The sequence below is a fragment of the Pantherophis guttatus genome, chromosome 7 (assembly GCF_059756535.1).
Source record: "Pantherophis guttatus breed Tessera chromosome 7, ASM5975653v1, whole genome shotgun sequence".
Classification (NCBI taxonomy): domain Eukaryota; kingdom Metazoa; phylum Chordata; class Lepidosauria; order Squamata; family Colubridae; genus Pantherophis; species Pantherophis guttatus.
In genome coordinates this window covers 16,585,899-16,613,246 of record NC_142069.1, presented here as the reverse complement: position 1 = coordinate 16,613,246, position 27,348 = coordinate 16,585,899, and the positions used below count along the sequence as shown (strand labels likewise).

At 41.8% G+C, this 27,348-nt stretch overlaps 1 protein-coding gene and 1 long non-coding RNA gene across 2 annotated transcripts in view; one reads left to right on the top strand and one right to left on the bottom strand.

Annotated features, from left to right (window-relative positions):
• Nucleotides 1-27,348, top strand: part of WNT5B (Wnt family member 5B) — a 134,660-nt gene that overhangs the window by 90,553 nt on the left and 16,759 nt on the right. Inside the window, exons 2-3 of the mRNA XM_034403236.3 lie at nucleotides 14,773-14,912; nucleotides 16,811-17,058. Of these exons, the coding sequence (XP_034259127.1) occupies nucleotides 14,773-14,912; nucleotides 16,811-17,058 (388 nt within the window). The remainder of the gene's footprint in view (nucleotides 1-14,772; nucleotides 14,913-16,810; nucleotides 17,059-27,348) is intronic.
• On the bottom strand, nucleotides 17,614-18,908 carry LOC117655631 (uncharacterized). Its single transcript, XR_004588749.2, has 2 exons — nucleotides 18,676-18,908; nucleotides 17,614-17,750 (listed from the first exon to the last, which is right to left on the bottom strand). It is a non-coding gene; the product is annotated as an uncharacterized LOC117655631 (long non-coding RNA).

Below are 27,348 nucleotides of genomic sequence, written 5' to 3'. Positions count from 1 at the left end.
TTCATTCTTTTTTTAAAAAAGTCTTTGTTGAATTAAAGCTGGAACCATACATCACTTGGACTCAGGTTTTGAAAATAGAAGTCATCAGTGTAGAAACTAATTTAAGTAGTTTATTCTACTAATTACCCAACAATTAAGGTTTCATACTGAAACATCAGTTTTAAGATATAAGTTTGAGTGCAATTTATGTATGTCTGCTGAATGTTGATATACTCACAGGACGCACATCATGGGAGTACAGGTTAGCTTTACCGAACATGAAATTACAGTTAAGAATATGGGTATTGTCATCAAAAAGAGCCTTGGTGGCGCAGCAGACTAAAGGGCTATTAAGTAGCACCGGCTGCCTGCAATTACTGCAAGTTCAAATCTCACCAGGCTCAAGGTTGACTCAACCTTCCATCCTTCCGAGGTAGGTAAAATGAGGACCCGGATTGTGGGGGCAATAAGCTGACTTTGTATTAAAAAAGAACACCGCTTGGGGAGGGGGGGGCAAAAGCCCTACTAAGCAGGTATATACAAAAGTATGAAGGCTATTGCTTAATGCATTGTAAGCCACCCTGCATCTCCGGAGAAGGGCGGCATATAAATCGAACCAATAAATAAATAAATAAATAAATAAATGAAAATTTACTCACCAAGCATTATTAAATTACTTATGCTTATGAGAAAGAAACTCACAAAGACAATGTTACACTTTTGGAGCAAGATCCCATCATCCAATATACTAAAGTCGAAGAAATAGAAGAGTCAGATTCTACCAAACCTCAAAGGGTACTTATAACCCCTCTCCCTCCCTAACCCTAACCCAAACCCGAACTTCCGATAGGCCCATTTTTTGCCCTCCCCGAGCCTCCACGCATGCCCTGCACTTACCTGCATCCAAAACGGGCCGCGTGGGGACTCCTGGGAGGGGAGGGGCGGGGTGGACAGGGCCAGCCAGGAGTGGAATTTGGGGGTTCTCCAAACTGCACAGAATCTTAGCTTTAGGTTCTCCTGAACCCCTGTGAACCTCCAACAGCCCACCCCTGCTTTTGGGTGAAGGGAGGAAAGAAACAAAAATTTTATATATATATATAAATATATATATATATATATTGCTAAATCCAAATCAGAACTCCCCAAGGAACAAAGAAAACAGGATAGGGTAAATATCACAATGAACAAAAGGCCACCATTTTGAAAAGGAGTCCAAAAAGCAAGTGAGAACCAGGAAGGAAAATAAAAGTGCATATTGTGGAGGCACTTAATAGCAGGACCTTAAAACTGGAAAAAGGAGCCACATACAAAGCAATGTCACAGAGGTTTATCAACCTGACCTGCTGTAGGGTCAGCAGGAGACTAGATTAGTATAGATTGATCAAGAGAGGGCTAAAGTTCACTAGGCAAAGAAGCACAGTTTTGTCTATTAGAAAGTGAATCATAAATCAGATAATCTAACCAGAGTTTCTGACATCACTTCAGCAGCCGTTTCCAGACTAGCCTCAAGTGCTCCCCAGTTTACAAGTTTGGGATGGGTTCAGGGGTGAAATCCAGCAGGTTCTGACAGGTTCTGGAGAACCGGTAGCAGAAATTTTGAGTAGTTTGGGGAATCGGCAAATACTACCTCTAACTGGCCCCAGAGTGGGGAGAGGTTGGAGATTTTGCAATATCTTTTCCCCAGGAGTGGGGAGGGAATGGGGATTTTGCAGTATCCTTCCCCTGGAGTGGGGTGGGAATGGAGACTTTGCAGTATCCGTCCCTTGCCATGCCCACCAAGCCACACCACACCCATTAAGCCACGTCCACAGAACCGGTAGTAAAAAATTTTGGATTTCACCACTGGATGGGTTGGGCTTCTTTTATTGACTTGGGATTTCTCGGTAAAGCTCCACCTAACCCTTCAGCAGAGGGATAGTATCAAGGTCACATGAAATGTTAGTATCATTTTGGGAAGGCCCCAGTTGGGATATTGTGTCCAGTTTTGGTCACCACGACACAAAAAAAGATGTTGAGACTCTAGATAAGGGTGCAGAGAAGAGCAACAAAAATGATTAGGGAACTGGAGGCGAAAACATCCGATGAATTGTTGCAAGAACTGGGTATGTCTTATCTAAAGAGAAGGATTAGGGGTGACATGATAGCAATGAGGGGTGTGTGTGTGTGTGTGTGTGAATGAACCTATTCTCCAAAGCATGTGAGGGCAGGACAAGAAGTAACAGATGGAAACTTATCCAACCTAGAATTAAGGAGAAATGCCCTGATAGTGAGAATGGCTTTCCTTCAGAAGTTGTGGGTGCTATTTGTTCAGAATGGTACAGGTTCTCCTGCTTGATCAGGAGGTTGGACTAGACTAGAAGACCTCCAAGGTCCCTTCCAACTCTGTTATTCTGTATTCTCTTTTATCTAAGATTGAACTAAGAGCCGAGGTGGCGCAGTGGTTAGAGTGCAGTACTGCAGCTACTTCAGCTGACTGCTAGTTCAGCAGATCAGCAGATCATATCTCACCGGCTCAAGGTTGACTCAGCCTTCCATCCTTCCGAGGTGGGTAAAATGGGTAAAATGAGGACCCAGATTGTTGGGGGCAATATGCTATTTAGTATACTGTCTTTGGTGTAAGCCGCCCAGAGTCCTCGGAGGCACGTCCTGGGCGGCATAGAAATATGACTAATAAGAAAAATAAATAAAAAACTACAGGCAGAATGGTTTCCTGATTTTTAAATTGGTTGCTAAATTCTGGGGCTAGTACAATGATGAAATCCTAATTTTTTTACTACCGATTCTGTGGGAGTGGCTTGGTGGGCGTGGCAGGGGAAGGATACTGCAAAATCTCCATTCCCACCCCACTCCAGGGAAAGGATATTGCAAAATCTCCATTCCCACCCCACTCCAGGGAAAGGATATTGCAAAATCTCCATTCCCACCCCACTCTGGGACCAGCCAGAGGTAGTATTTGCCGGTTCTCCAAGCTACTCAAAATTTCTGCTTACTGGTTCTCCAAACTGCTCAAAATTTCTGCTACTGGTTCTCCAGAACCTGTCAGAGCCTGCTGGATTTCATCACTGGGCTAGTATCTTACTAATAGCTTTTGTGCACATTCTGAGTCACCTATTACTAGTCTTTGATGAAAAAGAAAATACGGAATAGGATAAGTACCACTGTAACCTGCTAAGAGTAATTTCTGTGTTTCAAAGCTTGTGGTGCCTAATTCTAAACAATTACAAAAACAATTGACGTAGCTTCCAAGAATTTTTTAATGCTATTTAATATAAAAAGTAAGTTTTTATTCTGTTTTTTGTTGTTGTTAAAAATCCTGCTATTTTAGTAAAACACAAATCTGTTGTTGTTTTTCTTGATCTATGAATCTTTGGTAAAATTATTTGGCTTCATCTCAATTACAGTGAAGTGTTTACAGTAACATTTGCTAGCATTTATTAATTAACATTCTTTATTGTGGTTTTTTTTCCTCTCTTCCCCCAAGGATTTCTTTTATGCTTAAACTGGCTAGGATCTCATGTTGCAATCCCAAAAGGTGCCACATTGGGAAAGTGCTTTAAACCAGGGGTCTCCAACCTTGGCAACTTTACGACTTGTGGACTTCAACTCCCAGAATTCTTCAGCCAGCACATTCTGGCTGAGGAATTCTGGGAGTTGAAGTCCACAAGTCGTAAAGTTGCCAAGGTTGAAGACCCCTGCTTTAAACTATGTCTGTGGAGATTCTCAGTATTCCAGGTCATGGTTGTCCCAAAGGTGCTTTTTCAAAAGGCAACTGGATTTTGTTTTCTCCTTGAAGACATTTCACTTCTCATCCAAGAGGCTTCTTCAGTTCTATAAGCAACATTGATTTTAAAAACTTGATTTGAAATTAATTGCTTAACGCATTGTAAGCTGCCCTGAGTCTCCGGAGAAGGGCGGCATATAAATAAATAAATAAATAAAAATGGAAACAGAATAGTCATTCACACACGTATGTAAAGCTTGCATTACTATCTTCCATTCATTACTTTGGTGCTAATAGTTTAAAAAAAAACCTGTAGCATCATGTTATAAGAAGGCAAAGTCTAATACAGATTCACATAAGTTTTTTCTCTCTAGGTAGAGTATGAGACTGTCCTGCTTTTTAGAATGTGTTTGAAAGGACTTGCTTTGGAAATCTTAATCAGATACATTATTTAAAAAAACAGGATACTAATTACGCCAATTAAAATGCAGGAACAACAATAAGTGTCCTGAGAGAAAGGACAGAACAGTCTTTTACATGAGCAATGTATGTGAAAAATCACTTTCCTAACAAACAGAATAAGAGATACAAAATAAGGAACAAGAAGATACTAAACCTTTGCTCCAGAAAAATTCTGCCAATATCTATTGTGGTGTCCTTGGTCCTCTCTGAGCTTGGTTGTTTTCTTACCGATGTTTCATTACCCAACTAGATAATATCATCAGTGCTAGAAGGGAGTGGGGTTTATGCTACCTAGTTGGATAATGAAACATTGGCAAGAAAACAACCAAGCTCAGAGAACGACAAAGACCACACAGTTGAATCCTGAGCTACATAAATTATCTTCTATTGGAATAACTACTGTATCCATGTTATCTTCTAAAAGATAAAATATGGAATGAAAGATTCCATTGTCATATGCTGGGTTACTGCAAGGCTTGAAATTTTTAAAAAATATAGGATTCAAATAAAGCTCATTTGGGTCTAAAACCATTCTGCTGGAGGCAGAAATGAGCAACACATTCTCCCGAAATGAATAATAAATGATAAATGAATTGTGCAATTTATTTATCACTTCATCTATGTTGTCATTGGTATCGCCTCCAAAATCTTTAGTGATGTCAAAATAGGATACTGCTATGTAATGTATCTTGTCTGGTAGAAGTTTGAGGAGCAATCTTGGGACTTTGAAGACAAACAAGTAGGAATGAAAGTCCTGTTTAAAAGAAGAGTTCAAAAAAACAGCTTCCAGGGAAATTCCGTTGTACACTCAATCCCTGCAAGAAAAGAGCATGGGGTGTGGAGTAGGGCGAAAACTTTCTTGGTGCCATAGTCTAGGTTTGATCAGGATCTACTTTGACTGGAGGAGAAAAAGAATGGTGGGTGTGGATGATGGGGGAGGAGGGGAAGCAGATAGTCAAGAATAAAAAATTGCATCCATTAAACCAGGATGGATGTTGTGTCAAGATGACTATTGTATCAGGCAGGGTCTCGCATAATTAAGTTCACTACTACAGATTAGTTATCTTGAGGAGGCCTGCGAAGAGTCCCTTCTCATTGCAAAGTTTCTGGGACTAGGATGGGGTGGCAGATCTTCTCTGGGGTGCCCCATATTGTGAAATGTGTTACCCTAAAGGCTTGGAAGGCATGTTCTCTTCTTGTCTTCAAGAAGGTTTGTGAAAACTTTGTGTAACCTTTCAGTGAGCTTTTGATTTCAGCTGATAGGTAAATGGGACTCCTCTATACCTGAATATTCTTCTTGTATCATTAATTCATTAATTTACTATTTCTATGCATTTGGTTGGTTGGTTCTCTGTTGTACGTTGCCCAAAGTCCCAAGATTTGAGCAGTTAAGAAGTAGGGTGAATACATATTTTCCCCATCATCAGTCTTCCACAGCCTTTAACATGGCCAAAGTCGTGGTTCAGCACAGCCGAGAATTCTGAGAACTGTAGTATCTGTACCGCTGGAGGACACCCAATTGGAGAAGTTGTCTTTCAACTCATGAATTGGAGTTTGGTGTGCCAAGCTAGTATTAAGCAGTTCCATGAACTTTAATGGCTTGTGAACTGAAGGATCTCCCAGCCTCCCTTATGCGACTGAAGACTTTGAATAACAGCCAATCTCAACTGCTACATCTATGAACAGATAAAAGCAAATGCATACTTTTACCTGGAAGGACTTGCAGTCAGTGGTGGGATTCAGCCAGTTCGCACCACTTCGGGAGAACCGGTTATTAACTTTCTGAGCAGTTTGGCAAACTGGTTGTTGGAAGAAATCATTAGGGCAGAGAACCGGTTGTTAAATTACTTGAATCCCACCACTGCTTGCAGTCTTTTTTCAGTGACATTATACCATCTCTTCTGTGCTAGCTCAGCATGGAAAAACCATCCATCAATGCACAGCTTCCTTCACCATGCGACAAGCAGACAGATTTTTCTATTCTAGCCATCACTTGTTTTTTTAAGAAAAAAATCCAACTGCAAATGTGTGTGTGTATACATATACATATACATATACATGCATGTATACATACATACATACATACATACATACATATATATATATATATATATATATATATGAGTTTTCTATCAAAGCCACCTGGTTTACCCAAATATGGGAAGGAGCATACTGCTTCCTTTTGCCTTTCAGCCCCAATCCAGGAGCCCTCAGGCAGCCGCTTTCACAACAAACTATTTTGTGTTGAATTTATATTTTACTGACAAAGAAATAAAGGGAGACTAGTATAGATCTATTCCAAACTATTTAGCTTTCATCAGCTAGCCATACCCTTCTGGGATTCGAATCTGGGCTTGCCTGCATGTTAGGCAGATGTATTAACCTCTAAGATATAGGTTCTCCTTGCTTTGCCAGTTTGTACCAGGGGAGATTAAATGAGTTTTCTATCGAAGCAACCTGGTTTACCCAAATACGGGAAGTAAAATATAAATTTAACACAAAATAGTTTGTCATGAAAGTGACTGCCTGAGGACTCCTGGATTGGGGGTGAAAAGCGAAAGGAAGCAGTATGCTCCTTCTAGAGGTGGGTTTCAGCAGGTTCTGACCAGTTCTGTAGAACTGGTAGCGGAAATTTTGAGTAGTTCGGAGAACTGGTAGTAAAAATTCTGACTGGCCCCGCCCCCATCTATTCTCTACCTCCCAAGTCTCAGCTGATTGGGAGGAAATGGGGATTTTGCAGTATCCTTCCCCTGGATTGGGGAGGGAATGGAGATTTTACAGTATCCTTCCACTGCCGCGCCCAAGCCACGCCCACCAAGCCACTGCCACAGAACCGGTAGTAAAAAATTTTGAAACCCACCACTGGCTCTTTCCCATGTTTGGGTAAACCAGGTTGCTTCAATAGAAAACTCATTTAATCTCCCCTGGTACAAGATGACTAAGCAAGGAGAACCTGTGGTTTAGAGGTTAATACATCTGCAGGAAAGCCCAGGTTCGAATCCCAGAAGGGTAAGTTTCTTATTTCATGTATGGATCCTGCTGGATCTGGGTAGCCTGTCTTCCCTTCCTTTGGAGAGCTGGACCATACAAGGCATTTTTTGTCCCAAGGCTCATTCTGGGGCTGGAAAGTTTCACATCTGCTTGCCAGGTGGAGCAGGCCACCAGGAGCAGCCGGTATAGCCCAGCAGAGGCAACCAGGAAGCAAAGCCCGGGTGCAAACAAACAACAGCTTTACTGTAGCAGAAGGCTGTAGATTGAAAAAGGAATTGCTTCAGCGGCCTCTGAACTGCTGAGCTGGGTGATTGATGATCGCTGCTGCTGCTGTTTAGGAGGTTGCATACCTTGAGCATAAACATGCGGGTTGCAGACCAAGAATCACTGAAGGGGAAAGTTGGGGTGGGGGGGTAAAAGGGGAAGGCAACAGGTTTGAACCTGCTGGCTAAAGCTCAGGTCAACTTCCACAGATCCTTGGCCAGAGGGCTGGTCTGGGAAGATGTCCGACTGGAAAAAAACCGGTGCTGAGAAAAGAAAAAACAGATAGATGCAGGGCCAATTTAGGGAGATGGGTATCCTGGTCTATGTGGACATGTTTCTATATAAGAGCCTTGGTGGTGCAGTGGACTAAGTGCTGTTATGTAGCACTTAGTTACCAGCTGCCTGCAATTAGTGCGAGTTCAAATCTCACCAGGCTCAAGGTTGACTCAGCCTTCCATCCTTCCGAGGTAGGTAAATTGAGGACCCGGATTGTGGGGGCAATAAGCTGACTTTGTAGAAACACTGCTTATGGGGGGCCCAAAAACCCTAATAAGCAGGTATATACAAAAGAATGAAGGCTATTGCTATAAGTGCATTGTAAGCTGTCCTGAGTCTTCGGAGAAGGGCGGCATATAAATTGAACTAATAAGAAAGAAAGAAAGAAAGAAAGAAAGAAAGAAAGAAGAAAAAGAAAGAAAGACAGACTAGGTCTCTGTCTGGTTTAAGAGGAACAGGAAGGGCACCTAGAGAGATGAGGAACAGGAATTGAATCTATTCTTCTTGGCCATCCAACCATAAGCTGCTGTTCTGCAGGAACGCAGAGACTTTTAGTCCACACTGACTTATGTATTGGGTGTCAGCCAGTGGTGGGATTCAAATAATTTAACAACCGGTTCTCTGCCCTAATGACCAGCTGGGTAGGCATGGCTCAGTGGTTATGTGACCGTGTGGCCGTGGCCAACTCAACATCATTCACGTTGATGGGCGCTTCGCCTTAGCTGGTACATTGTAATAAGTGTTAACCAGAGAGGCAATTTCTTTAAGCAGGGCAATAAAGATTAGGCTAAAAACATCACCAGAATGTTTCCTTCCTGCCTTCCTTACAGGATTAGCCCTGTAAAGAGCCTTGGTAGTACAGTGGTCTAAGGCACCCTGTTATTAAGCTGGTTATTAAGACCAGCTGCCTGCAATTACTGCAGGTTCGAATCTCGCCAAGGCTCAAGGTTGACTCAGCCTTCCATCCTTTCTAAGGTAGGTAAATTGAGGACCCAGTTTGTGGGGGCAATAAGCTGACTTTGTATAAATATACAAAAGGATGAAGGCTATTGCTGAGCACATTGTAAGCCGCCCTGGGTCTCCGGAGAAGGGCGGCATATAAATCAAATTAAAAAAAAAAAAAGTGAAAAAAAACCAAAACAAAATAAGATTTCTTCCAACAACCGGTTCTCCCAAATAGCTGTGAACTGGCTAAATCCCACCACTGGTGTTAGCTTTTTGAGGTAGACCAACTCACAAAAATAGAACAACAGGATTCCAGAAATGTTGTAGAGTGGGATATCAGAATCTTGAAAGCCTATCAGAGTTCCTCTCCCCCCCTCCCCGCCAATCTTACACCAATCAAAATTAATGGGAGATAATTTTGAGTGTTTTTCTCCCACTTTTTTCTTTCTCAGAACTGGGTGGTAATCTTTTCTAAGACCTCTTCCCCTTTAATAATAGTTTGCTCATTCCTTTCCCATCCCCAAGGCTTGGTCTGTATTCCTTCCCATCAGCCCTCTTGGGAATTATGAGTATTGGTGCTGCAACTTCTCTAGAAGGCATCATGTTGGTGAGCTTTACAGATAAAAGCTAAGCCTGACACGGACAACTCCTGAATACGATGTCCTGCTGTTTTAAACAAGGTTAGGTAGCAGCCTACGATGTGTGTGAGTTAAAGAGAGATTGATTTCAATGTTGAACCGAGGATTATGCTGGTTTCCAGTTGACTCTCACCCCACTCCAAAGCAGGTATGGAATCTGTGACTATGCCATGTTAAGCTATGATATGGTTTATTAGCAATAGCACTTAGACTTATATACTGCTTCATAGTGCTTTTACAGCCCTCTCTAAGTGGTTTACAGAGTCAGCATATTGCCCCCAACAATCTGGGTCCTTGTTTTACCGACCTCGGAAGGATGGAAGGCTGAGTCAACCTTGAGCCTGGTGGGATTTGAACTGCCGAACTGTAGCTAGCAGTCAGCTGAAGTAGCCTGCAGTACTGAACTCTAACCACTGCCCCACCTCGGCTCTGTTTATTCTGTCTAAGCAATTATTCTGTTAAATTCTGTTTAAGCAAGACATGATTTGCCACAGGGATTGGCAACTGGTGGCACTTCAGATGTTGCTAAACTACATCTCCCAGTATCATTGGGGAACCGTAGTTTTCTCTCCTTGTTGGCTATGATTCCTAGGAATGGTGAGAACTCTTAACTCAGCAATACGTATCCTGAAATGCCACTTGTTATTTTTGATGTAGCATGAAACCCAGTTTCTATGTTTTAATCGGCAAGGTGAATGGTAGCCTGGGGAAAAGTGAGGGAAAATTGCCGCAAGCCCTTTTTGTGGTTGGGAAAAGGCTGTTATAGAAACGCAAGGAAAATTTTCTCCCAACATAGAGTGGAGATGACATTAGGAAGTGGTGTGCAATAATCTCTAGCCAAGCTTACTTGATCTGCTGTTTGGACTAGAGAAGCCTTTGAAGTTTTCCTCTTTCCCAGCCAGCAAACCCTCCCAGAAAGCCATTAAACTCAGCTCTGCTGGTGCCAGTCCTATCTGTTCCATCTTGGTTGCCTTTCTCTACTACTACTTTATGTTCATGGACCTCCTGCCCTAAGGGGTTGGGGTGGGTGTATATGTGGGGGTGGGGGTGGAATTGAGAGTGTGAAGGCGTATTGTAAGGAGTCCTTTTGAAGAGAAGGTTTATTTTGGGGAGGAGTTGTAGGAGAGCTTTTATTCCCATGCCATAGAGACCAGGTCATTTCTAGGAAGCCTCTGCATGACAAAGGTTTCTCTGTTTGATCTGCCTTCTTTGGATCCTAGACTGTGCATTTACAGTAGTATAACCACTAACCCCACCAGGAACAGGAAGTGGAACAGAAGCATCTCAGGGTGCCCCCTGATGGGCAATGCCATGGCTAGGAATCTGTATTTCGGTTGAGTTTGAGTTAAGGTTGTCTTTTCCTCCCCCAACACCCTTCCTCCCCAAAAGGCTAAAATTTCTCTGACCTGAATTAAATAGTCCATAAACCTAACTTTAACTACTGATTATAAGTGCATTTGGAGTTAGGACCTTTATTGGCCTTTCCCTGACAGTGATTTCTACAAGTCCCATAGCTAAAGATGCTTCTGGCAGAAGATGCTAAAAGCGTATGTGCAAAAGTTCTATTATTTACCTGTCCAAACTCTTACCTAGGATTTACATGAGTTTTTGTTTTCAAAGCGCTTGTATTAGATAGATAGAATTCTTTATTGGCCAAGTGTGATTGGACACACAAGGAATTTGTCTTTGGTGCATATGCTCTCAGTGTACATAAAAAGATAAGATACATTTGTCAAGAATCGTAAGGTGCAACACTTAATGATAGTCATAGGGTACAAATAAGCAATCGAATCATACTAGGAAACAATCAATATAAATCGTAAGGATACAAGCAACAAAGTTATAGTCATAAGAGATGTAGAATAGATGCCTCGTCTTTGCAAAGCCAGTGTGGTGTATGGGTTTAATGTGCCAGGCAGAAAGCATCACGTTCAAATCCTTATTCAACCATGAAGCCCGATGGATGGTTTGAAATCAGTTTTATGTAAATGCTTGCACAACGTGCTAAACAATGGTTCATAAATCAAACAAGCTGCCTTATGCTTTCAGCCACGTTTTGTTTATTTTTGATTAGCATATTATGCAAAAACACAGCCCCTATTTCTTAAGCCAATTGACTTCCCAGGGTGGTGGAGAGGATACAATGGAGACAGGGCAGGGGGAATGTGGGGGGGTGGGAATAGCAGGAGTCATGTCCCTCCCATCAAAACAGGATATGAACCCGAATGTCAGAATCAGCAGGGATCGTGATTTGAGTGCCAGAAAATTCATCTTTCGTGGATTTCTTGATTGATGACTTGCACGCCAAATATAATACATTGAACTTCTCAGGTTTTGGTTGATACGAAAGTCCAATCAACAGTGGTTGCACGTACTAATCTCCAGTGGGTGCAGTTGGTCTGAAGGAACGAAATTGACCTGTGTGAATTTGCATTTTGAAACCTAGATAAAAAAACATATAGGGCCAAAGGCCAGATGAATGTCTTTCGCGAGGTATATAGGTATGTATATTGGATTGAGTCACCAAAAATACAAGCAGGCTAAAAATCAAACAAAGAAATGAATGAGAGTAAAAATTACACAGAAGTCTCGTAATACCACCTAAGTAAAATATGTGGGATACATAAGAATGAGGGCTGTTGAGAGACAGATGCTTATTGACAGTTTGACCTTTAAAAGCTTGCTGGGTCTCGTTTTAATCTAAATTAAACTAATTAAATGTTTCATGTGACTTTTTTGCACTTTACTTTTCAGATTAGGAACACTTCAAGCACAGTAGATAGCTAGCTCCTAGCCATTCAAAAGACATTGTGAGGCGAGGTTGCCTTTCTTTTCTTCTTCAGAAAAGGAAAAAAATGTAGAAAATAAATGAGGGTTGCAAACAGAAACTAACAAACCTGTCCCCTTTCCTAGCTGTATGGAAAAGGCAGGACAATTGCTAATAAAAGCCTTATTAGGAAGTACCTTAACTCTGCAGTTTCTGGGGCTCTTGGTAGGCTAAAAGGTAGACTAGAGACTAGAAGTATTGATTGCTAATAGGAAAGTGTTTTTCTGTCTTTTTTTTTTACTGTTTTTTGACAGAGGTTGCATACTATCACAATGGTTGTTGTGATGTATAATTTGCTTTTCTTAATGGCTAATCTATCACTGTGATTTGTAAACTACTGTTTATGGTTTAGCATAGTGGAAAGCTGAACACTGAGGCTTATTCAATAACCCATAATTCTGAATATCCAGCCACAGCAAAGCAACATAGAAGCTTTAGTATGTTCCAAAGTTGCATACTCATTGCATAAATCTGATTAATGGCAAACTGAACTTGGGCCCATGAAAGCATAAATCTAAGCTGAAGTTGCAAGAAATCTGTTTTTCAGATGCCATTAAATTTACAGTAATCAAAAGACCCAATTTACTAAACTTTCAAAGTGGATCCTTTGCCAAGATGGCTAGATAATCTGTTTTTAGCATGAAACAGTGTTATCCTCGACACAGATAATAAAGGCTAACACAGCTCTATAAGCAAATATTTCTTTAGCATTCCTCTTGACAAAGGGATGCTCTTTGGTATGGAACCAAACAAAAATAAATCATGAACACCACGTTGTTCCCACTTCCTGGTTAATTTTTAAACAGGGCAAGGGTTTGCACTTTCCTAGAAATCTTGCCTTTGAATTGAGAATCCCTTCCCTTATTTTCTGGCTGATCCGCGCGGTGTGTAGTGGAACATTGCTGGTTATTCGGATTAGATAGCCTCTAGTCTGTGTTATGAATCCACATGTTTAGGATTGGGAGACCTGACATTAACATAGCTTCCTGGGTTGGGGTGCAAATGAAGTCTTGGCAGTATGAATGGAAGTGAGTAAACTGCAGAAACGTGGTGTGGAAAGATGATCTCCTTCCAGCTTCCCACTCTTGTGTTTTAGGGATGGAGTTGATGATTAGCTACGAAAGGAATAAGAATAGTTGTCCTACTCTCTCCCTGTTGGTCTCTTCTTCCTCCTTCCCCACTGTGGTCAGGGCTGATCTAAGGAAATGCTGGTCTTTAGAATATTTGACTGCACACCAATGCATTATGATAATTCGGCATCTCCAGAGGAAGACTGAGGAACCGTTTCTGGACTTCGACCGTACCATAAATACTGTATATTTCCAGGCCAAGCAACTGTTCGTATACTCAAGCCGGCAACTTTGATAGAACTTGATTTAAGTCAGGACTTAATTGATTCTGATGCAAGTGCACGCTAATCCACAAAGCTTAATAAAGGATGCCAGCAGGATATTTGCTGCTTTCACCCTTTCCTGTGCTCTGCTTAGAGATATGCACTGTAATCATAACCATTATTGAAATGCCCAGCTAGAGAGAGAATTTTGAACTGTCAGGTGGCAGTATATCTGTCTTGAGCTTCCTTTTCCCCAATTTCTGGAAGGAGTAGCCAGTATGTTGATTTCTGGAAGGATCTGCGCTGGTTGCACAACAGTTGGTGTGTCAGAATAACCAGGACACGGAGCTCTCTGCCTCCCCTTCTTCTTGGGGATAATTATGGGAGGAAAGAAGAGCCAGAAGTGCCTTGAGCTTCAGAGAAGGAAAAGGCAGGCTTAAGTGCAGAGAAAGCTAGACGTTTGCTTGCTACAATTATTTTTTTAAAAAGTCTGGTTTACTAGACATTTCCAATCTCTTCACCTTTGGGTGTTATTGGTCATAACAATTTGTCCATTGGCGTGCTGTCACATATGAAAATGGGTGGTATATCAACTTTTTCTTTTAATGGTTGTTTCCAAAGGTAGGGTTGATGCGTTAACTCAAAAGCTAGGACCCCTCTTGTCCTGCACCTTCAAAAAACGGCTTCCAAACATCATCAGAACATCGATCATACTGGAAAGGGCCCCCCTTAAACTTTCTTGCTTTGCTGGCTTTAACTCAGACCAGATCCATCTCTCCCTTGTCAGCACTCGCCCCCCCCCCCACCGCCAGCCCCCTTTGATCTATGCCATGTCATACTTTATGAATGATGTCACCGTTCCTGGACCCAGAGATGGGGCGCCCCCTCCCTCCCTGACTCTACCTCTTCTCTAACCTTGGTGGCAAGGGGACCCACGGCCTCTGAGCATGTGTAATGTGCTCCTCAGGGCTTGATCTGACCTGTGCAGAGTGAGGGGGGGGAGAGCGCAATTGCTGGTACTGGCCTCTTCCTCTCCCCCCCCCCCCGCCTTCCCCTCTCCTGGCGGGAAAGCTACGGATTTTCCGCCCAACCTGGCTGGGTTTTGGGTGTGGGGGAGATGAGAGAGGACCGCGTGCGGGGAGAAGGGTGGGGGGGAGGGAGAGTCCTTGGCCGGAGGAAGGCGAGGGAGGAGGGGGGCGCGCGCCACGAGCTTCCTCAGTGAGATACCTCCCCCTCGCCGGACTTAAGCTTCTCCCCCCCCCCCCTCTGCCCCTCGCTCGCTGGCTCTTCTCTTCGGCTGACTCTCCCCCTCCCGCCTGTCTTTCTTGTCCTGCAGGGATCCCAGCTGAGTCTCAGCCTAGCCGGGCAAAGGCGCGGGAGCCGCGGGAAGCGCACCATGCCCGGGACGCGACTGCTCCTCCGCCTGGCTCTCCTCTGCGGCTACACGCAGCTCCTGGCCGAAGCCAGCTCTTGGTGGTGAGTGGAGTCGGGTTTCTTTTTCTTTCTTTCTTTCTTTCTTTCTTTCTTTCTTTCTTTCTTTCTTTCTTTCTTTCTTTCTTTCTTTCTTCTTTCTTTCTTTCTTTCTTTCTTTCTTTTCTTTCTTTTCTTTCTTTCTTTCTTTTCTTCTCTCTCTCTCTCTCCCTCCCTTCCCTTCCTTCCTTCCTTCCTTCCTCTCTCTTTCCTTCCTTCCTTCCTTCTTCTCTCTCTCTCTCTTTCTTCCTTCTTTCCTTTCCTTTCCTTTCCCTTTCCTTTCCTTTCTTCCTTTTTCTTTTTTCTTTCTTTTTTCCTTCCTTCCTTCCTTTCTCTCTCTCTCTGTCTTTCTTTTTCTTTCTCTCTCCCTCCCTCCCTTCCCTTCCTTCCTCTCTCTCTCCTTCCTTCCTTCCTTCCTCTCTCTCTCTCTCCTTCCTTCCTTCCCTTCCTTCCTTCCTTTCCTTCCTTCCTCTCTCTCTCTCTCTCTCTCCTTCCTTCCTCTCTCTCTCTGTTTCCTTCCTTCCTTCCTCTCTCCTTCCTTCTTTCTTTCTTCTCTCTCTCTCTTTCTTCCTTCTTTCCTTTCCTTTCCTTTCCCTTTCCCTTTCTTTCTTCCTTTTTCTTTTTTCTTTCTTTTTTCCTTCCTTTCTTTTTCTTTCTCTCTCTCTCTTTTTTCTTTCCCTTCCTTCTTTTTTTTTCTTTTTTCTTTTCACCATGGTGGTGGTGGTAGAAGAGGAGGCGGTGGTGGAGAAAAGACCCAAGCCCCATAAAGGGATGCCGACCTCCTTGGGTGGAGGGGAGAATGAGAGAAAGCGAGGGCTCGCTTGGAACGGCTTTCTCTAAAAAGTGATTTTCTCTTAACTTTTCTCCGTTGCCTCGGTTGAAAGAAATCTGAGCTGCTCGCCGGGGGTCCAATCAGTGCCTTTGCACTTTTGAAGCACGTCCATTTATAAAATGAAATGAGATAACTGATTGCGCCTTTCTTGCCCTCTGGAGAATGAGACGCTCCCAAAACCTTCTTCCTCACCCCCCTTACACACACACACACACTTACTTACTTACTTACTTACTTCTTGGAGTGCCTTGCCATCACCTCCCCAATCCTTCCTATTGATGTAGGTGTAGGGAATCTCTTACATGCCCCCAAACTACAGTACAAGGCAACAGTTTGCAGGTAACTTGCTTTGGAGCAGATTCAGTGGCTGCTGGATTGAAGCCTAGGAAGAAGGTCATCTTCAGGACCGCTTGTCCCAAAGCCATCCTGCATGGAAAGTGTTTTCCCAAAGCTCACAGTCAAAGCAGGCTCTTTTCCCTGAAGACTATGACAGACCCTTAACTTGTGGGAAAGATCCTTTGTGGATAGTTAATTCAGCTACTTAGTTCCAGGGGCCAAAGCTCTATTGAATTATCCATCTCATGGGGAAGCTGATGTGAGTCAATAAACATGAACCAGTTGGACGCTTATGTGGTTGTCCTTAAATAAGGAAGCCTTAGCTTCCCCATTCCAAACTATTCTCTTTGAGTTTGGAAAGGTCTATGACAGAGGTCTTCAAACTTGGCAGGTTTAAAACTTGTGGACTTCAGCTCCCAGAATTCTCCAGCCAGCATAGCATAGCATAGCTGGCTGGAGAATTCTGGGAGTTGAAGTCCACAAGCCTTAAAGCTGCCAAGTTTGAAGACCTCAGGTCTATGACTTTATGCTCTGATTCTGCTGAGACACAAAGCCTTAACAGTCAAAAAAGGCATTTCTTGACAATCCCAACAGTGCTTTTTTCCTAAGAGGCAACTGCACTTTCTGGTTTTTCTTTGACGGACGTTTCGCTTCTCATCTAAGAAGCTTCTTCAGCTCTGACTGGATGGTGGGGAATGGAAGGATTTATTTCTTGACAATGTTTTCCTCATTCCAGGTCATTGGCTATGAATCCAATCCAGAGACCTGAGATGTACATCATTGGAGCCCAACCAGTGTGTAGCCAACTACCAGGGCTGTCCCCAGGCCAGAGAAAGTTGTGCCAACTATACCAGGAACACATGATGTACATTGGTGAGGGGGCTAAGAACGCCATCAAAGAGTGCCAATTCCAATTCAGGCAGAGGCGATGGAACTGCAGCACAGTGGACAACACATCTGTCTTTGGCAGAGTTATGAGCATTGGTAAGTGAAGGAAAAACTGAGAAGGCAAAGGACACGGGTGGCCATTCAGAAGTTCATGGATGGTTTGCCTGAAGGCATCTGGGATGGAATGGCTTGAAGGCACAGAGAACAAAGCTGGAACGATGAAAACTGCAAGGACAAAAAGGGTCAGAACAAGTTCTGGTTGGGAAGTATTTTAGAGGGAAGCAGCAAAGCTAGATGGAAAGTGGCAGATACTTAACCACGATGAGAAGAGACACTCAGAAAAAAATAAATTGTACACAGATGAGAAGTGGATTGCTAGTAGTATGAATGTTGCATAAGAGCATGGAGATTCAAAAGTCGAGTGAAACCAGTTGGAATGAAAGTGGCTTCTGGAGCAGGGAACAGGGAAATAGACCAAGCGCAAGAATGAAAAGTAGAGCAATTTGGGTGGCATTGCTGTAAAAATAGAACAGCTGTCAAGATAGAGGTAGAATAAATAGTGTAGAGACAGAAAATCTGCCTAAGAGTATGAGGCTAAATTTTCATGCAGAGCTTGAATCCATTAGACTCATCAAAACGAGCACAAGTGGGGACAGATAAATCCCTAATTTTATCCCTAATTAAATTCTGCAATGCCAAATTGAACTGTTGTTTCATCAGTCTCAGACTTGATGTTGCTTGATGTTCTCCAGATGTGAGGAGTTGCAACCCCAAGCAGGTCTGTGTTGCTGTAAAATATAAAAATATAAAAGATGCAGTATTGAAAATGATTTTTCAACAACCTTGTTAGATGCAGGAATTAATGAAAGTTTGTTGATCTCTAGCTGGCCGGCATGATAAATTCTGAGTGATGAAGATTTTATTTGTTCGTTTTAAATAAGGAACTATTTGTTTGAAATTACTTAAAACACTTGGTTTCTCACTTCTTTCAGTTGTGTAGATTAGAACAGCTACTTTTGCTTTCTGTCAAGAGTCTTGTAAAAGTCAAACGATGGAAGGAAAAGCTGTAGTAAGAATGAAATCCTCTAATTAATAGGAGACGTCTAATGATAACATACATATTCCTAAGAAAAATGCATGATTGTCTCTTGAGGGCAACTTGAGGGCATCTTTTTATCTTTATCAGCACGATGCATTTATTTGTTTGCATACTATCTTAATCACTTGTCATGACTATAATCTTCCCAATCTGAGCAATGTTCTTATCAGTCACCTCTATATTGCCAACTTGAAGAGCTCTCAGAAAGTATTAATCACTGAGTAATTAAAAGTTTATTACTGCCTTTTAAAATGAGATGCGTTGGAGAAAATATTGATGACGATATACTGATGGATCGGATTTCTAGATGTGTAGCAAAAAAATGCACTTTGTACTTGGTTTAGATGCACACTGTTGCCTGAATATTATTCCAAGGCTTAGCCACAGTATTAAATTTTGTTTTCAAAGTTAGGATCAGGCTCTATCCAATTCATTTTAATTCACCATAAATTTAAAAAGCGCCTGGAAAGGCAGCTTCAGAAATTCCTTGTCTTTCTGATGCTGTGATTCTGTCTTAAGGATAAACACCTGGGGGCAACAGGTTGAAAGAAGGAAAAAAAAGTTGCAGTGGGAAAGCCACATATGGGGATAAAGCATTAAGCTTACATACTTACTGGTATGTCGGTTTCACTCCATTTTTCCATAACAAAAACTGGCACTGAGGAATCTCCTGATTCTCAGCACTGTCTCTGGTGTGCCTCAGGTGATGTATGGTGTCATCAGACTATGAAAGAAAGGTTGGTATCATAGTGTATTCTGAGTAGCTGAGTCACTTTCTCCCAATCTGTAACCCCTTTCAGATGAGTAAACCTCAACTACCAGGATTTCCAACTAGCATGGCCATTGTTGAGAATCTTGGGAGTTGTCCTTGCATCAGAAAGAGAAGGCTTGGCTCTCAGAAGTCCTGCTTCGGCAAAATTGGAGCTAGAAGATTTTTAAAAGGGGGAGGAACAAACTACAACGCCCAGGAATAAAACTAGCAACCCTAACCTTTTTCTGAACTCCCTTCTTTCTTCCTCTCTACTGCTAGAAGGGTTAATCTAGCAAAAAAAAAAAAAGCTAATTACAATCTTACCTGAGAACCTGCTTTGTTGAGAAATACCTTTTTAAAAAGCCTTCCGATTGAGGGGCCTTAGGTGCTCTCTGAGCCTGATTGTTTTCCTGCAGATGTTTTATTACCTGAACTAGGTAACATCATCAGTGCTGATGATGTTACCTGGTTTGGGTTGATGAAAAGTCTGCAAGAAAACAACCAGGCTCAGAGAGCACCAAAGGACCTCTCATTTCAACCCTGAGCTACACATAGTCTCCTTCTCTGATTAACCTGCCTTGTCTTCTTCCCTGCCTTTCCCAAGTGGAAGATATCCTGGCTTGTAAGCCCTTGGCAGGAAAGAGGTGGGGTGGGGTGGGGAGCCCTGATAACCACTTTGCTATTTGCTTTCTCCATGCTGGTGCACCTCCAGGAAAGGCAGCAGGAAGCCCAGCCCTATCCACTACCTTGAGACTTCCCCAGGGTGCCAACTGCTAAGTGGCAAAAGGCACTCATTGACAGATCATTGCAGAATTTGAATTGAGGTGTGAGCTGGATATATTGTTCTCGGTCCTTTTGAAATGCAACTCTCCCCTGGTAAGAAATGGAGAAATCCGGGCTGAGGTTTGATGTGTAAGGATAATAAAAGCAAGGTGTTAAAATGCAGCTCCCTCTTTTCCCCCAGCTTCTCAAAGTAGAAGCCCCTTTAATGGATTCCCTTAGAAATCCACTTCGTTATTCAGGGCTATTGTATTTCAGTTTGATTAATTGTAACACATTACTCAATCCAGAGCTGGCACTGATGTTAGTCAGAAAAAGGCAACTACCCAAAGCAGCTGATTTGGAGCTTAATAAGAGATCAGCAAATAGATATACTGTATTTTTACATCTGTTATTTTTCCACTGTTGTCCCAAGGAGAAAGAGTACAACTTTGGATATTCAGTCTGCACTTTGATTTTGTGTGGGTGGGTGTAGGCAGGGCATCTTCAGACAATTGCAACATTGCTTATATTGTGAGTTGTAAATGATTAGAGCTGTGGCACAATGGATAAAGTTACAATAGCTATGAAGAAGTAAACTTAAGTAAACACAGCGAGATTCACATTTGATTAGACAAGTTTAGTACTTAACAAGGGACATTAAATGCATCCTTCCCATAAGGGTAATTTAAATTAAAAAAGAAAGAAAAACTCCTATGTGTAGAATGTAGATAACACTGAAAAATGACCCTTTTCCACGGCCTATCCTGCCATAAAAACATTCACAAGTGAATGTTATGTGTGTTTATTTGGGAGTAAATTCCATTGCCCTTAGTAAGTGCAACCTAAAGGATGGAGTGGTAAAAGGGCAGCATTTCCTTAGGGTCTATTAGGGGCTGTAGAGTGATGGTTGGGCAGAGTTGACACCAGTAGCAGGTGGAGCCAGAGCCAGACGATGAGCCCACCATATGCTTTTTTTTTGTTCTTTCCTGCTCAGCATGCTGCTGAGTAGGGATCAGATTGCTCCTGGTGCTGAACTGAATTCACTGGACCACACAGTTTAGCAGGGCCCCCCAAACTTTCAGATTGTTCATCAATTTTCTCTTTCTTTCTTTCTTTCTTTCTTTCTTTCTTTCTTTCTTTCTTTCTTTCTTTCTTTCTTTGCTTCTTTCTTTCTTTCTTTCTCTTTCTTCCTTCCTTCCTTCTTTCCTTCCTTCCTTCCTTCCCTTTTCTTTCTTTCTTCCTTCCTTCCTTCCTTCCTTCCTTCCTTCCCTTTCTTTCTTTCTTTCTTTCTTTCTTTCTTTTTCTTTTCTTTCTCTCTCTCTCTTTCTTTCTCTTTTTCCTTTCTTTTCTCTTTTTCTTTCTTCTCTCTCTCTCTCTCTTTTCTTGCTTGCTTTCCTTGTAATTTAATACTTCTTTAACAGTACTATGTTACTGTAAGATTGTTTTTTTATACTATAGCAACAGCAATGGATAGTCCCATTGATCATTGGAGGTCAATATTGACTACTCTAGAGAATCCTGGTTTAGAACTTAGGTTGAAGTTCATAAAAAATGAGGCTGAGGGGTAGTGTGCAGTGCGTTGAACTAAAACAGGCTGACATAGATTCACATTTCTCCTATCTTAGGTAGAAAATCGAAATCAGAAATTGCATATATTGACAATTACTGTTAAAAGCAAAATCTCCCTCTCCCCCCAAAAAAGTTGGCTTATTCATCACCATTCAAGCCATCCTGCTTAGTCTCTGAGCCTAAACAAAGTTAGCAGAATATACTGGAGTGGAATATACTGGGACGTTAACCAAAAATCCAGAAAATGGCAACACTCTTCTACATTATTTCTAGGAAAACTAAACAGAAATGTCCATAAAGCTATGTAGACTTGAGGTTAACTAGAAGGAGACAGCTGTTATGCAATAGTATCATATTTTCGCTCAACATTTACAAATAATGGGAAAAACATGACTTTACAGTTTTATTTGTATACTGCTTTTCTGTTAAAATGTGCCCCCCCTTTTTTTTGGTCACTATTGATATTATGTATATCCCATGCTAACACTGTTTTTGTTCCCTTATTTACTTCTGTCTCTGATTGATGAGACAATTTTGCATTGTACTTTAGGACTGAAATCTACCCCTTATAGTGCAAATGCTTCAAAATGATCCTGAGTCTGACGCTACAGCCTAATGTTGGGTCGACAGAGTTTTTAGGGAAAAAAGATTGTCAAAGCCATGATTTTCACCATTAAAAAAAAAAATCAGTGTTTGTCCCGAAGGATTAATTTAGAAGTAACACTTCTTGAGGGGGAGGGCAAATAAAGTCAAAAGAAGCTTGTTTCAAATCCTGTCCATGTTCCCTGTTTCGTAAAGGACTACAGTTTTATTCTAGAAATGTTACATACAGTAGTGGCCAAAATTGTGGAAACCTTTTGGGAAAAGTGTATTTTTGAGGTTTGATAGCTAATAACACCACTTTTTTTTTTTTTTTTGGAGTTTCAAGATAATCATATTCCACTGCTGGAATGGCCTGGGAATAGCCCAGACTTTAACCCAATTGAAAATCTATGAAGCCGACTAAGGAAACTTGTTAGTCAGAAGCAACCCAGCAATAAAGCCCAGTTAATAGAAGCAATCATTCAATCTTGGTTTCACATTATAACAGCTGCAGAACTAAAAGACATGGTTCACTCCATGGGAAGCCGTTATAAGTCCGTAATTCATGCTAAAGGTTACCCAACTAAGTATTAACTGACATGGTGATAATTTTTCTATAGCTCGTTTCTGCTACGTGTTTCACTTTTCTTCTTTATACTGTAACTATTATTCTAGTAGCAAATCCTTCATAAAAGTTATTGCATTACATTCTTGATTAAATTATCTTTCCATTGATATATAATTTTATGGTACTGCTCCAAAAAAGTAGTGTTATTCGCTAGTGTTAGAAAATACACTTTTCCCAAAAGTTTTCCACAATTTTAACCACTACTGTACATGAAATGAAGTATAGTTGACCTCATTAACAGTTTTCTTCAAGAGCTTTCCCATAGTTAGATATTCTCTACCGTAAAGGTTGCAAGCTTTCATTTTGCTGAGTTCTTTGGGGGAGACCAATTGGGAACTTCATGCTCTTAGAGTTGGCAGGGACGCCCATTTTCCCCTCTTTCTTCTTTACACTCACTGCTATTCTTTCCCTCTGAACTAGTACGCACATCGCACATAGCTTTATTGTGGCTTGGTTCGGGTTTTTTTTGTGTAAAGCATTGTGTAAACCCAGCTGTTATAGGTTTATAAACCACGTTGGAGCCATCCCTGCCCTGGTGTGATATGTGAACTCAGCTTTTCTCTTTTGGACATCCCATTCCCCCTTCCACCCCATCCCCATTGTTCTTTTTTACTTCCTTCCCACCCAGCACGATGCTGGAGAAGAGACAAATTGCTCTTGCCAGAGATCCGTACTAATTGTTTGCAGAGGGCTTTTGAAATTAGTTTGAGGATGAAATTAGTGAGGTTGCCCACTCTTGCTCTCTTTGGCTGTTCTACCTGCTTAATTGCTATAAGAGCATAAATCTTCCTTAGAAGAATTTTGCTGCATCAAATTGTCGGACTGATCGCTTTTGTCTGCGTTCTCCTCCTAGCAGTAGCCATCTGGGAAACGGATGGTACATCTACTTCCTACTTGATCAGAGTCAGAGTCAGCTATTTTGAGGTTTATGGTCACTTCATGAGCAATTGCTTGATCGCAATCTCTAAACTGATGTTTCAGGGATCACTCTGAAACAAGTACACTCTTCTGAATGTTCTTTGGAATAGATTTCTTTTTTACTCGACACAGCGAGGAATTAGATGACCCCAACAGCAGTCACAATAAAACCACAAGAGGGAAACAGGTAGTTTTATGTCTTTTAGCTGTTAGAAGAGTTTTTGTTTGACCAGAATTGTGTAATGATGCCAATAGCTGGACAGATGCATGTGACACTGATTTAAATAGTGCTCATGCCATCCTTTGTAAAACAAATCCAGGAAGAATTCCTGTAAGACAACCCAAAGAACAATAAATTAGAATATAAGGGAGTGGCTGATGGACTAATGGAATCAAGAAGCTGCCGGTCTCTTTACTGCCAATCCCTCCCATAGGTTTGAAAATCTTGACTAGTAGGAAAATTTGAGAGACTGTCTTCTTATAGCAATAGCACTAGCACTTACACTTATATACTGCTTCATAGTGCTTTTACAGCCCTCTCTAAGTGGGTTTACAGAGTCAGCCTATTGCCCCCAACAATCTGGCTCCTCGTTTTACTGACCTCAGAAGGATGGAAGGCTGAGTCAATCTTGAGCCTGGTGAGATTCGATCTGCCAAAGTGCTGGCAGCTGGTGATCAGCAGACGTAGCCTGCAGTGCTGCACTCTAACCACTGCGCCACCGCAGCTCATTATGGTTCTATAAGTTATGGTTCTATAAGTTAGTCCTGGACTTAAGAACCACAATTGAATCCAACATTTCTGTTGCTAAGTGAAACATTCGTTAAGTGAATTTTGCTCCATTTTATGACCTTTTTTACCACAGTTATTAAATGAATCACTATAGGTAGTTAAGTTAATATTATAGTTGTTAAGTGAATCTGGTTTCCCCATTGACTTTGTTTGTCAAAAGGTCACAATAGGTGATCACCTGACCCTGAGACACTGCAACCATCATTAAATATGAGTTGCCAAGCATCCAAATTTTGATCACACGAGGATGCTACAATGATTGTAAGTGTGAAAAAGAGTCATAAGTCACTTTTTTCACTGCCATTGTAATTTTGAACGGTCACTAAATGAACTGTTGTATGTCAAAGACCACCTGTACATAATAAAAAAAATCTTTGCTAATTGTGGCTATTTCAATACATCGTTGTGGAGGCATCCCCATGCATTAAAGGAACATATTCTGAGATCCCTTTAAAGTTAGCTGTATGAGCTGATTCAAAGTTCTTGTAAGATGCTTGTTCATTGCAATTATTGGGAGCGAAATGTGGTGGATCTGGGCAGGATGGGGAACCACAATAGTACACGGGCAAACGATTGATACAAACTTAAGGTAAGCCACTTCAAACTCGATTGCAGGAAATACGATTTCAGCAACAGAGTCATCAACGCCTGGAATGCTCTACCTGACTCTGTTGTTATAGCCTCAAACCCTCAGTTTCAACTTCAGACTGTTTACCATGGACTTCACCAGTGGTGAAATCTAAAATTTGTTACTACCGGTTCTGTGGGCATGGCCTGGTGGGGGGGTAATGTGACTGGGTGGGCGTGGCCAATTTATTATTTTTTTACTTTTAAAACCATTTTTTCTACAATCTCTTCGGTGAAGATGTTGTAAAAAAACGCTTTCAAAAGGCTCTGACGATCCCAGCTGAGTTGCCTGATCTGCAGAGGCTTTTTTTTTCTTTTAAATGCCTCTGCCGATCAGGCAACTCAGCTTGGATCGTCAGAGGGATTTAAAAGAAAAAAAGCCTCTGATGATCGCGCGGCTCAGCTGGGCATGGGGAGGGGCAGAGATTTTTGCTACCGGTTCTCTGAACCACCCCCCCTCCATCGCTACCGGATCGGGTGATCCAGTCCGAACCGGGAGCATTTAACCCCTGGACCTCACTCCCTTCGTAAGAGGTCTGTAGAGAGGAGGCGTGCATAAGCGCACCAGGGTCCCTACCGTCCCTGTCTTACTGTCGCGATTTATTTGTGTTTACTTCCCTCGTTTATCTTTATGTTCATACCTATACTTGTTATCTTGTACATGTTTGACAAACAAACAAATAAATAGATAGGATTTATAACAGGCTGAGCATGCTGATATCAAATACTGTAGGTTACAAATTATGAGGAAAACTGAAGTGAGGCATCTGATTTAAGAAAGGTATCTCTGTAAGTTGGAGAGAGAAACCATTAAGAGATGAGCCACAGTGGAATTGAATGCATTGATTATTTTTCCCAACCATGTTCCCAGTGGTGGAATTCATAATTTTTTACTACTGGTTCTGTGGGTGTGGCTTGGTGGGCATGATGTGGCTTGGTGGGCGTGGCTTGGTGGGCGTGGTGTGGCATGGTGGGAGTGGCTCGGTGGGTGTGGCAGGGGAAGGATACTGTAAAATCTCCATTCCCTCCCCACTCCAGGGGAAGGTTACTGCAAAATCCCCATTTCCTCCCAATCAGCTGGGACTCGGGAGGCAGAGAATAGATGGGGGCAGGGCCACTCAGAGGTGGTATTTACCAGTTCTCTGAACTATTCAAAATTTCTGCTACCGATTCTCGAGAACTGGTGAGAACCTGCTGAATACCACCTCTGCATGTTCCACTGTTATTTAACAGAGATAGACAGGACAAATTTCGTTTTCCCAGCCTAAAATTTACAGGGTTTCTCTGGGCAGTCATTGATGTTCTATCCAACAGCTAAGCTCTCAGAGTTCCTGTGAGGATAGAATATAAAGGAGAGAACATTGCACATAATGTTGAATAAAATGTATCAATGAAATAGTACTGAATATTAAAAAAAAAATACTAGTCTAAGCTGGATTCCCCCCTCCTTACTTTTTTGTGATTATGACAAATATGGCTTTACATAGGTTGTGACACCTAGCTCAGTGTCAAGTGAACCTGAGGAATCGCTAAATATCAGGAGGGTAAAATATATATTTATTCTGTGTAAAGAACTAGCTTTGTAAGGTTATTCAGAAGGCCAAGAAAAGGCTCGTAATAAAGGCGCTGCAATTTTCCCCCCAATCATCTGGGCAATCCGTCAAGTAAGTAGAACTTTTTTCTATTACTGTAGAGTTCTCTTTTTGTTCTTCATAGGGCTGGTTTGGACTCTCTTAGTCTTGCTTTAATCATTGAACCTTATCTATGTTTGTTGGCAGTGTATGGATTTTCTGAGTTCTAGCTATCGTAACTAGCACCGCTAATGTGGAGTTTTATAGGAGTTCCAGCATCAAAGTTCATATTCTTGCAGTGCATCTGGAACTTAGTTGAAATTGTTGCCAATTTGTTATACTTGTTAAAGATTATTATCAGTTACTTTGTCCACACGGATAACAACCTGATTCTAATGTAATTATATGAACCCAGTGACTGGAATTCATTTATTAGAAATAGGCAGTGGTGAAATCCAAATTTTTTTACTACCAGTTCTGTGGGCGTGGTTTGGTAGGTGTGGTGTGGCTTGGTGGGCGTGGCTTGGTAGGCATGGCAGGGGAAGGTTACTGCAAAATCGCCATTCCCTCCCCACTCCTGGGGGAAGGATATTGCAAAATCTCCATTCCCACCCCACTCTGGGGCCAGCCAGAGGTGGCATTTGCTGGTTCTCCGAACTACTCAAAATTTCCACTACCGGTTCTCCAAACTACTCAAAATTTCCGCTACCGGCTCTCCAGAACCTATCAGAACCTGCTGTATTTCACCCCTGGAAATAGTTTGCCAGATCAGTTTATTGGATAAACCACAATTGGCCGTATTATGAACTACGGTTGAGTAAATCTACACATGATAATAAACCAAAGCTGAATAAATTAGAATGATATGTAAACCAAGTGGCGCAACTCTCCACAATTATCTACAAGGGATAGGCAGATACTGAGATCTTTCTTCTATATGGATTCAGAAGGTTACAATGATAGTCAATCTTGGGTGATCTCAGAAGCTAAGCAGGTCTACCATAATATAGCACTTGGACTGGAATCACAGAGTTGAACCTCAGAACCAGAAGTAAAATAAATAAATATCTTAGATATATCTGTATCTGT